This window comes from Patella vulgata, chromosome 7 (genome assembly GCF_932274485.2).
Source record: "Patella vulgata chromosome 7, xgPatVulg1.2, whole genome shotgun sequence".
Taxonomy (NCBI): Eukaryota; Metazoa; Mollusca; class Gastropoda; family Patellidae; genus Patella; species Patella vulgata.
In genome coordinates, this window is record NC_065885.2 from 67727015 (window position 1) to 67742808 (window position 15794).

Consider the following 15794-nt stretch of genomic DNA (forward strand, 5'->3'; position numbering starts at 1 on the left):
GTATATAAACTGATTTACATTCAATCAATTCTGTTTTTACTGTAATTTCTAATCAGTTATGTTCGGCGAAATACGCCAGAAGTCTCATGTGAATGGCAATCTTTAGCGTCTGTTTTTTTTCAGTCTACACTGATGGTATTTATTGCACATGCTCTCCAGATAATAATATAGCGTCACCATTTGACATGACTTGTGGAATATGTCTAGCCCTGTTCTTTGAGTCCCTTGTTCCAAATGGCGCTGAAACGCATTATGGTACACGATTCGTGTACCAATGGTAAAATGTTTATTTTGTCTTGAATATTGGATATCAGAAGCCCATCTTTTCCCTGTAAGATCACAAGACCAATGTTTATTTGAATTGACAAATAATTCGTGTTTTCAATGTCGAAGATTTTTGATGATATTGAGTTGGAGACTTAGCTACTTTAAAGCTGACTGATGAATTTTGATAATGAGTGTCCAATTTACAAGTGTTTAATTTCTGGATCATTGTTAAAGAATAAACAAATAAACAACCCAATTGATTATTGATGTATATAATGATTAATATTTGAACAATGGTCAGGAAATTAAATACTTGTAAATTGGACACTCATTATCAAAATTAATCAGTCAGCTTTAAATTGAACACATGTACAAATTAGATGATTTTTGGTGATTTTAAACGATTTTTACAAATTTTTAAACAAAGATTGGATATTGAATGAATGTGAAACAAATTAGTGCTAGCTACACAAGATTAAACGATATCTAGATTACAGTAGTAAGTAATATCATATCATAGTCAATATATATCAATTCTCTTAAAGATACATTATGGGAGATTCGATAACGAGTTGGCAGTTCTCACTATAATAGTTAAAAACTAAATAATGTAAAGGCAATTTGCTGAAAATTTCAGTCAAATTGATCCACTATGAAACGAGAACTAATGCCAGTACGATAAACAGCATAGTCTCGATTATCCATTTAATTGTTAAATCGTGAAGGAAAGTTATGCAGTAAATCGGCTCATAATCCACTCATGATCGCAGGCTAGCGATAGCGATGCCATCTAGAGTTGATTATGGTCTGGATAAGTTAATTAATGTCTAATTAATAATTTAGATAAGATTTCAGCCCTAAAGAAAGACCTGCAATAGACAGATTTAGCTCTTGCATAATGTATGTTTAATAAAATATTTAAGGATGAGATTAGTCTATTCAAAGTGGGGGCTTGGATGGCTGAATGGTTAGCATGTGTGCGCTGTATCATACGGTCTGTCATTGAGTCAACTGGCGTGGTTTCGATTCCCCGGTTGTATGTGACAAGGAGAAGGGTCACCTGTCCGACCTCATGGGTTTTCTCCAGGTCATCCAATGTCCTCCCACTGCTAAAGACCCCGACGCGCAAACAAATTATTGAAATAAAATTGAACCATATGTTAGTCCTGAAATTACCTAGTTTGTGTCGTGTGGTTAACCCCATTTCTCTCTCTCTCTCCCTCTCTCTCTCTCTCTCTCTCTCTCTCTCTCTATTCTAAGTTTTAATATAAATTAATGAACTTTTATTAGGGTGTGTACATTTATTTGGATGAGTATGGTACACTGGTAGATATATCGCTGACTAGTATATTTAATAAGATAAAATAAAGGTATCTTTATAAAACTCGTGTGAACACTTCGCAGATCTTCCTTGCTTGGTTCAGTAATAATTTCTGATTTGATGTGATGTAATTTTTAACTACCGGTATACAGTCCCAGAGTGGATTTCTGATTGTGTGTTAAATTTGAGATAAATCTGACAATTCATTGCTAAGACAAAAACATTCTGTCATACAAATTATATAGTGGTTTACTCGAACTCAGGTGTTTAACTAACAGTTCTAAGAATATTACCTGATTCACATAGACAGGTGTAGCTTGATAAAAAACTAGACAAGCCCAGTAAAAGTGTTTCTCGGTAGTACGTAATAATTATATTATACTAATATTATTCCTGTGTATGTCTCCAGTTCTATTTTTAAATAAATGTTAATCATTACTGTTACGGATTGTAGCTGACAACTTGATTGACTTCTTAATCAAATACATGACAGTTGTCTAGTCCTTCGGATGGCACGAAAAACTGAGGTCCTGTGTACACTTTGGTGTGCATGTAAAAGATCCCTTGGCAGTTTGAATTCGATATAAGAGTAGGCTGTAACACCACTGTATGGAGAAATTTTCCTCATAGCACACTGTATGGCGTATGCCCATCTTCCCAGTCAGAGCAGAACAGTAGGACGTTAAACCCCATTTCATTTCTTAATTGGCTCTCTGTAATTTAGCCGAAAGTAGATTAATTTATAATACTATAATCGGTCCGTTCATTGTTTCAATCATCAACCATCTAAAGCTGATTATAATCAACCGATTAAAATCCCTGGTTGTAATATTGTTTTGACTAGGATATTTAATAAGTGTACTTGGGTCTATCCCTGTTCCCGTTTAATCAAATGAGATTTATATCTTTCAGCTTCTTAGTCAGGTGTTGAGTCGAATAACAACTAAAAACGGAGCATTTGAAAATCTCTCACCTTTACCCATACCAGGTAACCATTACAATTTTTATACACCCACGTCCTGATGTCTGTCTGTTCACATTTTGTTTGTGGACACTCTACAGGTTTCAATTTTTGTCCGATTTTGACGAAACTTGAAATATAGGTTTATATCCCAAAGATCTTGGTTCCTTTAGATATTGGCATGTATTATGGCCCCTGATTGTACAAAAAAACACGTTTTTAGCTTGTTCTCTGTCCATCTTTTGCAAAATGTGGGGTTATGTTGCATGGCAACCATTTGTTGTAACTGAAACTATTTTACTCGGGAGGTTTTCGTTGTATCATACAGTCTATCCATTGAGTCAAGTAACATGATTCCGATTCCTTGAAAAGGAGTAGGGTCATCTGTCCAACCTCGTTGGTATTCTCCGGTTCGTCCGGTTTCCTCCCACTGCTAAAGACCCCTACGCACAAATTATTGAAATAAAATTAAACCATATGTTAGTCCCAATATAGCCTAGTTTTATCCAGTGGAAGTCTGTCTCACTCTATTTTACAGGGTTAGATATTGTAACTGTAACATATTGTAACTGTAACTGTGTGTGTATATTTACAGGTTTAGATAGTGTAACATATTTTCCTATATTAACTGTAACGGTTGGTATTTTAGTTCAGTTAATAGGTAGATCAGGTGGAACCAGGTAATACAACTTTTATCTTATATTCTTTCATACTTATTTTTATTGAAGAAAGTCAATTTAGACAACTGACGATGAAAAGCTCACCTTGACTAACATCCAAGCACCTCCATGAGCTATAACATGGAATCCAAGTATTATTTAATCTTGTGTATTTATCACCAATTTCTTTCACATCGATTCAATATCAAATCTTTGTTTAAAAATTTGTAAAAATCATTTAATTTCTCGATCACTGTTAAAAATTGGGTTGTTTATTTTTTAACAGTGATCGGGGAAATTAAATGCTTGTAAATTGAACACTCATTATCAAAATTGAATGGTCAGCTATAAGTGGAGGATTTTGGGTGATTTTAAACAATTTTTACTAACTTTTAAACAAAGATTTGATATTAAACAAATGTGAAAGAAGATTAAATATTACCCATGTTACAGTGCATGGTCGTTACCTATAATCACCAGTGATATATGTAAATATGTTTATTTTTTTTCTATAAACAGTCAAGAAAGAGCAACACGTGCCTTGCTGACAGATGCTGGATTTATGATAAAATCGCTCGAGTTTGTTTTTACTGTCGAAGAAAGATCTTCTACTAGTAAATTTAACAAACCATTTTCTTTTAAAAATTGTAAGTTTACTTTTAACTGGCTTAAACTATTATTTAGACATAGATTTAAATTTAACGATAGAATGGATAATCGTGACTCAGTTGTCAAGTACCGTTGCTAAGATAATAAACAATCCAGGTTACAACTTCAAACACTCATAACTTGGCCGAGAATAAAGTAATTTAAATTAAATGTTCAATATATTCATTTTTCATTATCTATTTATGAACTATTATAGCGAGAATGGTCAGCTCTTTATCTAAATCTCACATAATGTATCTTTATAGCAAAAACTGCCAGCTTCTTATCTAAAGCGGGGTTGGATGGCCGAATGATTAGCACATGCGTGCTGAATCATAAGGCCAGTGCTGGAAATAACTGGTCGGACACGGACATGGTCCGGTTGAATTTCACAATTTGTCAGGTGAAACTTATTAACGATCTGTCATTTTGTCTGTGCGAAAATTTATCGGAGATTTTCGCCATTTTTGGAAAATAAAAGTTGACCACTTCTCAGCAAGTTCTAACTTTACCTGCTATCGTAGCTCTATATTCTAGCCTATACGTACATGTCAAAACTCACAAAAGGAAAATACACATAAAAGTATCCAAGTAAAAATCCATAGTATTACTTTTTTTGTGTAAAAAAATGTCAGTCTAGCAAACTGAAGAAACCATGTGAGCTTGCGGCAATGGCCGTAGTCTCGGATTTCCATTCCTGACATAGATAAGATCATAAGGTTGGCGTGAGAGTAGTTCAATAATAATAATAATAATAATAATAAAAACTTTATTTAATGAGGCAACGTATTTAGTTTGCAAAAAAAAAACTAATCTTCCATAGGTCCCTCCTAAACTACAAAGACATATATACATGTAATATCAGGATAAATTTAAAATCATTAGAAATGCAATAGCATTTTAAAGTGGGAAGTTTGATAAGTCACTCCCAAACTACAAAACATATACATTATACAAGTAGAATATAGGAAGAACACTATAATTACACACAAAATAAAATAGAATGCAGTTGCAAGTTAAAAATAATAAGTATGTCATCAGTTGAATATTATGGTTCCTTCAGTGTGCAAAATAAATGAGTTTTCAGTTTAATCTTAAAATTTTCAACATTTTTACACATCTTTATATCAAAAGGCAGATTGTTCCATAAAAGACATGCAGAATAATGAAAAGTACGTTTCATGGATTCCGTTTTGCATTTTTGAAGAAAAAGATTTACTGGTCTGTGAACGGAGCAAGATATCCGTTTTGGAAACAAGAGATTTTTCAATAAAATGGAAATTTAGATAAAGTGGAGTATTAAATGTAATAATTTTGAATGATAAGACAATTTTATTGTAAAGAATCCTCTGTGTAAGGGTAAGCCAACCGAGTTTAGTAAATAAAGAGGTGGACGGAGTTTCAATCGGTGCATCAAGAATAGCTCTTGCTGCCCTCTTTTGTAATTTTAAAAGAATGTCTAATCTACTTTTGGTAGCATTTCCCCAAATAGTAGAGCAATAATCAAATATTGGTAGTATGTAACTGTTATAAAACAAAATTCTTGTCTCGTAAGGTAAATGATCTTTTATCTTATTTAGGAGAAATATTTTTGATGCAAGTTTTTTAGACATATCTGCTATCTGTGCTTCCCAATTAAGGTCTTGGTCAATTTGAATTCCAAGTAATTTTGCGGTAGTAACCGTCTCAATTTTCTCACCATGGAGTGATAAAGTTAGGTTTTTCTGATTTCTTTTCTGTTTTGTTGAAATCAGCATTGATTTTGTTTTCGAAGGATTGATTACCATCCCATTGTTTTCACACCATTTAGCAACCAAATAGAGATCATTTTGGAGATTTTTGGCGATGGATAAAATATCTTTGTGTGAACAATGCAGGGTACTGTCATCAGCAAACAAATCTATCTGACTTGATTCAATATTGAGTGGGAGATCATTTATAAAAATTAGGAATAGGAGAGGACCCAGGATCGAACCTTGTGGAACCCCGCATTTGACTGTAGTAATTGAGGAGGTAATTGATCCTAAACATACTTTTTGCTTCCGTGAGTCAAGATATGATTCAATCAAAATTTGTGAATTATTATCAAATCGATAAAGATGTAGTTTTTCAATAATAAGCTTATGATCAATGAGATCAAATGCTTTGCTAAAATCAAGATACACTATACCACTCATCGCACCATTATCGATAGCATCAAGCCAATTATCTGTCATTCGGATCAGTGCAGTGGCACATGAATGATTTGATCTAAATCCAGATTGGTAAGCATAAAGAACATTGAAGGTTTCCAAATAAGTTTGAATTTGAGTGCTCAAGTGCCTTTCGAATATTTTTGAAATTGTGGGGAGAATTGAGATTTGCCTATAATTGTTCGGATCATCTTTAGCTCCCTTCTTATGTATAGGAATAATTTTAGCCAGTTTAAGGGCACTGGGGAACATGTTTTGAGAAATACAAAGATTAATGATATATGTCAAACTGCTACAAATTGTATACGCAGACAATTTTAAAATTTTGGGTCCAATACCATCACACCCAATGGCTTTGTTACTATTTAAACTCAATAAATGTTTTAATACCTCTGTGGTAGTAATACAATTAATAGAAAAGTTGTTATTTGGGGGAATCTTATCATTTACGTAATCTGATATCTTTCGTTTGCACTCTTGAGAAAGTGGTGTATAGGGGGGCTTAATGTCATCAGTTAAATTAGTGAAGTAATCATTCATCACATTAGCAATAGCATTTAGATCATTAACTGTTGTTTTTCCATATTTAATACTATTGGGATAAGGGCAATTATTGGGTTTATTCTGTATGTCACTAAAATATCTCCATATGTTTTTAGATTGCTCTTCATTTTCGATAGAGTCCTTGATAAAGTTTTTTTTGGGCTTTATTAATGAGATTTTTGGTTTTATTTCTCCATATTCTATAGTCGTCACACCTCTTGGAGGCTTTAAAGAAGTCCCTGAACTTTCGGGCTTTATTTATTTCCTCATTAAACCACTTCGGTTGATAGTATCTTTTTACTCTTTTTCGCTTTTGCGGAGCATGGCAGTCTAAAACACCTATAAAAAGGTTATACAAAGTATCAAGGGCAGAAGTTGGGTCATCAATTGACTCGACTAGTTCAAATGGAATTTTAGCAAGATCATTAATAAAATTAGAATCATCAAAGTTTTTGTAATTTCTGTATAGAATTTCCAAGTGGTTGTGTTTTGTGATTTTTCTCTTGCAGTTTCCAATGATACTAACAACCAACGGGTACAATGTTATAAATAAGATGTGTCTGTACATCATCGCGACAGTTTATAATGTTGAAAATATATTGGCCACAGTTTTATGTGTTTTTCTCTTGTAAACACAATCGAGACTAGTAATATATTTTATCAAGAACCAAAATAGCTCGTCTAAAATCAGAATCAAGATTATACACGTAGGGAGTCGCCCTATTCTATCGTTATTTATCTATAATTATTTACTTTATCAAACTTCTGTTTTCTTTACTTATACAATAATTCACAAGTATTTATAACCATAGAACTAAATATTAGTTCTATGTTATAACTCAGTTGTGCAAAGGTGACTGACATAATTAGAGGTGACACTTGGGTCAAATTGCAATTGATCAGATCTGCGTCGCGATATTGTATTAACCGGAAATAGTTGTTTCTATAAACATTTCGTTGCCATTGTGTTCCCTCTGTATGTCACCATAGTTCTATGATGTCACGCTCTGATAATCCACTTGGCACTGATTTGTATCATAGACACTGACAATAACAGTGCAGTCGCTGGCATGTCTTGCAAAATTACTAATTTTTTTTCCACATCATCAACATCCAGTTTATCAGACACACACGGACGACCCATGGACAACAAAGTTCCGATAGAGATTGATGAGGTACCAATTTCATCGAACAAACGTAAGCTGACCAAAGCTACGTTAGTTGATTTTGTTGTTTGTTTTCAATCTTAATCTTTATACACAAGATGTCACAACACCCAGTCACCCATTAGTCAACAGAATAGACTTTGTGCCAAATGTCAGAACATCATGTCCGACCGAAAATTTGAAATGTCAGGCAGAATGTTCATCATGCCTGACATGGTGTCAGACAGACAATTGAAAGTTATTTCCAGCCTTGCATAAGGCCTGTCATTGAGTCAACTGCCGTGGTTTCGAATCCCCGGTTGTATGTGACAAGGAATAGGGTCGCCTGTCCAACCTCGTTGGTTTTCTCCGGGTCCTCTGGTTTCCTCCCACTGCTAAAGAACCCTAAAATTGAACCATGTGTTAGTCCTGAAATGACCTAGTTTGTGTTGAGTGGACGTTAAACCCCATTTCTCTCTCTCTCTCTCTCTCTCTCTCTCTCTCAGGGCTGCCGACAACCAGTATCGCAGCGCAATTTGCGATACATATTTTGTCCGTTGCTAACCAAAAATTAAAATCTAACGTTTTTGATTCGCAGTTACTGCGAATCATCAATATGCCTGTCATTTTGGATATTGACACAAGAATAATCCACATTTTGAAGACTAGAAGGCTTACTCAACACTTTCAACGTGTATAAAATGTTGAATAAAATTTTATAAACAAAACTGAATTCTCCGTGTGACATTTTCTTCTCGAACTACCAGACACAATACTATATAACACATAACTCTATGAATAGGGACTATTAAACCGGAAATAGGGAATCAAGTAGTACCACTCACGTTGCGAGACATCAAGTAATTATATCATATTCATTTTGAAAGAAATAAATCCAATGTATCCCCCACGAATTGTAAATAAAATATAAAAAAATAAATACATGTTAACGTATTGTAAAATGATAAATCAAAGTAAAAATTCCCGTAAAACATTATTGTTTATATCGTGTGTGTCTAGTTAATCGAGGTGTGTCCGATTGAAGAAAAATAGTAATACACGATAAAAAGCAGACGAAATTGTTTTCTAACGAAGATTTCTAACGTAACAAAAAAATAACAATTAAAATGAGTGGGGCTTCGGAAGTCACTGTCAAGAATTGGCTTCAGACATAAGACCTAACTAAATTTCTACATCACATTCACAAACTGTCACAAGTACTTGTGGCAGTGCTAAAAAATCTAAGAATAGTCAGAATGGAATCTAATCATATTTGTTATGAATTAAAGTAATATCTTGTTATTTAGGTGTTTTACATTGAAACTGAAAAACTGCTAATCAATTTTTAAATTTGCTAATCAAATTTGGCGAAATTGGACTTTTTGATTAGCAGTGCTGCTAATCAACTGTGAAAAATTACCGACAGCCCTGCTCTCTCTCTCTCTCTCTCTTTATCTAAATCATATTTAATGCATGTTTAGTATATAGACCTAAACAGTATGTTTTGTACATTCTAACGATATATTTTACTTTCATGTATATTTATATATATTTCAAACTTACTTGAAAATTCAATTGAGCACCAAATGAGACGGGGCATAGGGAGTAGTGTTTAGATCATAATGTTATGGAGTCAAGTGGTCCAAACTTTTACATGACAAGGAGTGGAGTCACCTGTCCAACCTTGTGGGTTTGTTCAGGTCCTCTGGTTTCCTCCCACTTCCAAAGATCCCTAGCAAGCACATTATTGAATTATAATGTTAGTCCCAAAACTAGCTGACATCGTTGTTATTTATCAACCCGATGATGTCATGGTGATGATGTGTATATTTGTTATTGATCAATCTGTATATTTGTTATTGATCAATCTGTATATTTGTTATTGATCAATCTGTATATTTGTTATTTATCAATCTATTGTCATAGCGATGTGTATATTTGTTATTTATAGTTGAAGAGATAGGTAGTGAAGAGATACAAGATGTCGAGAATTTAATCATTTATTTAAAAAAGCAACAAATCATCATGTCAAAACAAGCTCAGGTAATTATTATTGTTTCCAAAAACACAGAAACTCTTACAGAAATTTACAAATTCATGACAGGGGTGGGGTCGTGGGAAGGGTCTTGACAAGGGTCCTTTTGTGAGCATTCCATAAACATGTCGACAGGACCTTGTTATTTCATCCCATTCTAAGGTCTAGATGTTGTATCTTGCCAGGGGGGGGGGGGGGATGACTGAATGGTTAGCGTGCGCGTTCTGTATCATAAAGTCTGTCATTGAGTCAACTGGCGTGGTTTCGAATCCCCGGTTGTACGTCACATGGAGAAGAGTGCTTGTCCAGCCTCATGGGTTTTCTCCGGGTCCTCCGGTTTCCTCCCACTGCTCAAGAACCCTACACGCAAGCGAATTATTGAAATAAAATTGAACCATGTGTTAGTCCCGAAATGACCTAGTTTGTGTGAGTGGACGTTAAATCCCATTTCATTCTCTCTCTCTCTCTCTCTCTCTTTCTCTCTCTCTCTCTCTCTCTCGTATCTTGCCAGGGCCTGATTAGTGAATCGGGACCTTACTAACTGAGCAACTGTCCACCAGTTGACTGATTGACAGACCTTAAGATACAGCGCGCAAACCCTAACCATTCGGCCATTTCCCCCCCCCCCCCCAAATGAATATATTTAATGTGATATGTGATATAGTCATGTTATATTTAATGTTATATGTGATAATATAGTCATGTTATATTTAATGTTATATGTGATATAGTCATGTTATATTTAATGTTATATGTGATATAGTCATGTTATATTTAATGTTATATGTGATATAGTCATGCTATATTTTTTAGGATATTAAAGAAGATGATTTATGTACAATATGCTACGCTAATCTACGTACAGCCGTCTTTGTTCCGTGTTCTCATCAATCTTGTAGGTAAGTAGTAATCTACGGACGGCCATCTTTGTTTCGTGTTCTCATCAATCTTACAAGAAATCTGGGGCCTGTTTCACGAAATTTTATCTAAGATAAATCCAAATTTTAGTAATTTGATTGGATAATATTAGATTGATTTTAGTGCTTAGCCAATTAAAATTGAAGTATCTACTAAAAATTTGATTTTATCTTTAGTTAAGATTTCGAGAAATAGGCCCCTGATTAGTGAGCCACCACCTGTTCAGTTACAAATAACTTCAAGATCAATGTATTCTGTCTTGTTTCAGGACGTGTATCACCCAGCAACTGATGACGAAGAAGGAATGTTTTTTCTGTAAAGCTGTCATCACGTCAGTCACTGACTTAAAGAATCGACCCATATTACGAGAACATTTCCTACCACCGAAAAAAACTTGATGTTAAAAGAAAACTTAATTTTAGCAAAAAAAATTTTTAGCAAATATTGTAATGTGATAACTGTGTTTTTTTAAAAAAAAAAAAAATATTTCTTGTTTTCGTAGGGCCAGGGTAAAACTCTGACAATATCGATAATCATAGAGTGTAAAAACAGTTAGCGTGGAAACACTAATATAACAATTCACCTGACAAATTGGCTTGAATGGAGAAAATCAGTCATATATCCATAATAGTACCTGCAATTGTTAAATTTTCAAAACTAACATATTGTTCAATTTTATTTTATTAACTTGCTTGCGCATTGGGCTCTTTAGCATTTGGAGGAAATCGGAGGACCCGGAAAAAACTAACATATTGTTCAATTTTATTTCATTAACTCACTTGCGCATTGGGGTCTTTAGCGGCGGGGAATCGATACCACACCATTTGACTCAATGACACACACACACACACATACCCCCGCCATAATATTAGAACTTCAAAGAATTTAACCATAAACATAATAAAAGACTGTATCAAAAAAAAAATACTTTGGTTATCGGATAATCCTGTGTCACTTACAAAATGACTCTTTTTAAGAATGTATGATTATCCAGTACCATTTATGATTGTCATTAAAACTTATCAGTGCTGTGTACTTGATAATTGAGCCTATGCCACATTTCTGGATAAATTAAAGTTTATTTATGGATCTACTTCCTGTAATCAGGTGCACGTGTGTCAATAGCTCGAAAATCACTACTCTTGTATACTGGGCCTTTAAACCCATCAGTAAACAATTCCCAAAATGGTTAATGAAAATATGATGATATTTATACTTGCTGTGTTTTATTTGTTGGTTAAATTATTATTATTTATTGGTAATAGAGTAGAGTATTGTCATAGCAACTTACAGTTCAACATATAACACAGGTTTAGGTAAAAGCTAGCTAGACTATCTAAACACAACCAACCATACCTTGTCTATTACTGCCTTGAGTCATGGACGTTCCATGGAAAGATGATACCTCAAGTCATGGAGGGTCCATGGAAAGATGATACCTCAAGTCATGGAGGGCCCATGGAGAGATGATACCTCAAGTCATGGAGGGCCCATGGAGAGATGATACCTCAAGTCATGGAGGGCCCATGGAGAGATGATACCTCAAGTCATGGAGGGTCCATGGAAAGATGATACCTCAAGTCATGGAGGGCCCATGGAGAGATGATACCTCAAGTCATGGAGGGCCCATGGAGAGATGATACCTCAAGTCATGGAGGGTCCATGGAGAGATGATACCTCAAGACATGGAGGGTCCATGGAGAGATGATACCTCAAGTCATGGAGGGCCCATGGAGAGATGATACCTCAAGACATGGAGGGTCCATGGAGAGATGATACCTCAAGTCATGGAGGGTCCATGGAGAGATGAGTTACCTTGTCTATTACTACCATACCTCGAGTCTTGGACGGCCGATGTGTTTAGCTTTCAGATTTTTTAGTTATTTTTTGAATGATTGTTAAGATATTGGATAATTAATTAGGTCATCCCACGATGAATTATTCATAATTACTTCCTAATAAAATTAATTAGGTCAATTCAACATAGAATGTAAGCATTTATTTCAAGATAAAATTAATTAGGCCCGCCATAAATTTGTTGACATGATTTTCACAGTGCAGGTTATTAGAACTTTTATTTGTGTGTAAAGATTTCATGATGTTATTAATTGTGTCCGTGAGGTCATAATGTAATTTACCGATTGGATGCGCGCTCTTGCAAACCTCTTGATCAGCCGGGAGGTCAAAATGTAATTTATCGACCTCACACTCTTGCAAATCTCTTGTTTTGGTTTTTGATATTAAAGGTACATTATGTCAGAGCTAAATCTGCCCATTGCAGGTTTTTATTTTGGCTTTAAATGTTATTTAAATTATTATTTAGACATTTATTCATAGCAAGAACAACCAGGGGCCTGTTTCTCGAAATCTTAACTAAAGATAAAATCCAAATTTTAGTAGATACTTCAATTTTGATTGACTAAGCACTAAATTTAATCTAATATCATCCAATCAAATTACTAAAATTTGGACTTTATCTTAGTTAAAATTTCGTGAAACAGGCCCCCAATCTTTATACATCAAATGGGCAATCTCGTATTCAAATTATCTGTCCTTGGTCGTAGCTAGATTGTACGAACCAATCAAAAAATAGTTTACTAACCAGTTTGAGGCTCATTGCTTACGTTCACAACAATATGGCAACTTGTTCACTCGATAATGAGAAAGTCTTCAAGAAATTTAATATAAAAAACGTGATATCTACACAAAAAGATGTCCTAAAACATATTTTTGGTGGAAAAGATGTTTTTATGTCGGTTTTTAAGTAATAAACAATTTTTTTGATTGGTTGATAAAAGTAGCTTAATCATCAAGGGCAAATAATTTGAATATGTGTCTCCTCATGGATGAACCCCAGGGTATAATGGAGTGGAACGGAATGAGACCACTGAGGATACCAAGGATGCTCTTTATACATTATGTAAGATTTAGATAAAGAGCTGGCAGTTCTTGCTATAAAAGTTCAAAAATAGATAATGTAAAATGAAAATATTGAAAATTTCATTCAAATTACTTTATTCTGAGCAAAGTTATCACTGTTTGTAGTTTTGACAAGATGTGTGTATTGTGGTAAATTGGGCACTGGAATATTCAAGACTTAGCCTTGCTTTCCCATTTTTGAATTTAATTTTTAAATGGTGAACCATTCTAATCTAGTTAAAATCTTGAGTATCCGATGCCATCTAGAATTGATTATGCTCTTGTTTTGTTAATAAATGTCTAATTAATAGTTTAGACAACATTTAAGGCCTAAATAAAGACCTGCAATAGGTAGATTTAGCTCTTGCCATAATGCATGTTTAAATGAGTTAAAGATTATCTTAGTTATTAATTATGAAATGATAAATTATAAAATCTTGTCCAATGAAATAAGTTGTATATAGACTATAAATGGTAGAGTATTTATTATTGTTTAAATATTACTCGAAACAACCACGTTATGTGATGCATCGTTTCTCAGATACTTTATTGAAATGAAATAAAAACTAATTTAGACACAGGTATGTATATGGTGACTGATAATTTCTGGAAAAATCATTTGGGGAAGGGCAGTGTGGCCGCAGCCGAACTGTTTACATTTTTGGTTTGTTTTTATCGCAATTAACGGTTAAAGGGGGGGGGGGGAACTCTCTTTATTATAACGGATGATGTAAGCAAGCGGGAAGTGTGCAAAAAAGCGTGCAAATGAAAGATGGCGAGTAAAAAGCGGTCTCAAACTATTTGAAACCGTTGTCAACGTTTTAACGTTAAAGTTTCCCTATGGATACTCAATAGTTATGTCACACGGTGAACGGACATTCCAGGAAATTGAGTGTTGACGGTAAACTGTATAAACTGCTAGTTTAAGGTCTCAATTCGTCGTGTCTCTGTGAAAGGCTAACGGTAAACAAGACATCGGCTATTGGTAACGGCATGGCTGCAGTTTCAAGTTAAACTTAAAGGGACGGTGACGCGTTTCAATACCGCTATGTACAAGGTTTATTTATAAATCCTATGATGGACTGAATAAAGAAATTTTATGGTTTGAATGTATTTTCTTTATCGAGCTTACGGCCATCATAGGCAGTAGCACAAAGATAGGAGGTGCAGCTCCCCGCAAGCAGATGATTTTTCAATCTGATTAAAGGTCCTATTTTGTTTCATTTTTTTATAGTTCAAAATTTCGTTTTACTTGTCTTAACTACACTTGGATCTGGAAGAGTTGTTATATAACCAGCATTATGGTTGATGTGAGGGATTAGCCAATGAAACGGTCTGTTACGGTGACTTCTTGCATTCTCTGCACGGAATTGTGGGTAAACCCCTAGAAACGTCAACGCTGATTGATTCACCAATGTCTGACGTCATAGGGTCAAAAACTGCTGACGCAACCTCCCAGTACAACTGGTCAGATCTTCATGTAGTGTAGGCCATTGTGGGTAAACCCCTAGAAACGTCAACGCTAATTGATTCATCAATGTCTGACGTCATAGGGTCAAAAGCTGCTGACGCAACCTCCCAGTACAACTGGTCAGATCTTCATGTAGTGTAGGCCATTTAAAGTATGAAAAAGCGAAGCAAAATTTTGATCTATATTTAAGTTAAACAAAATTGAAATAAAATGGAGTATAACGTCCTACTGTTCTGCTATGACTGGGCTAATGAAGACGAGCTAACTCCATGGGGTGAGCTATGAGAGAAATTTTGCCCAGACAGCGGCGCTACAGGCTACTATTATATCAAATTCCAACTGTCAAGGGTTCTTTTACGTGCACGCCAATGTGTACACAGGTTCTAGGGTTTTAGTCCCATCCATACGACTAGACACTGTCCATGCTACCCCCTGGTCTACACCACTGACAAGGATAATTTCTCGAGCACCACCAGGACCAAGCCAGCATCTTTCTTACTGATATTGATCTAGTTATTTATTAGTTGTGTCTAGTATAAATAGAATGGCAGAGGTGGGAACTCTTAACTCTGACTCGAGTCCGACTTAATTCACATCAATGTCCCAACTTGCGACACAACTTGAGACTCGACTGTCGTGGCAACTAGTGACTTGAAAGATGGGAGAGAGAGAAGTGGGGTTTAACGTCCCCTCAACACAGACTAGGTCATTTTGG

At 34.8% G+C, this 15794-nt stretch overlaps 1 protein-coding gene across 1 annotated transcript in view; it reads left to right on the top strand.

Moving 5' to 3' along the window:
• The window catches only part of LOC126827852 (E3 ubiquitin-protein ligase RNF123), a 36648-nt gene extending 21935 nt beyond the window's left edge, over positions 1–14713 (top strand). The window contains exons 18-23 of the mRNA XM_050557421.2: positions 2501–2576; positions 3145–3229; positions 3728–3855; positions 9688–9779; positions 10585–10670; positions 10958–14713. Of these exons, the coding sequence (XP_050413378.2) occupies positions 2501–2576; positions 3145–3229; positions 3728–3855; positions 9688–9779; positions 10585–10670; positions 10958–11087 (597 nt within the window). The 3' untranslated portion in view covers positions 11088–14713. The remainder of the gene's footprint in view (positions 1–2500; positions 2577–3144; positions 3230–3727; positions 3856–9687; positions 9780–10584; positions 10671–10957) is intronic.
• The last annotated feature ends 1081 nt before the right edge of the window (positions 14714–15794 follow it).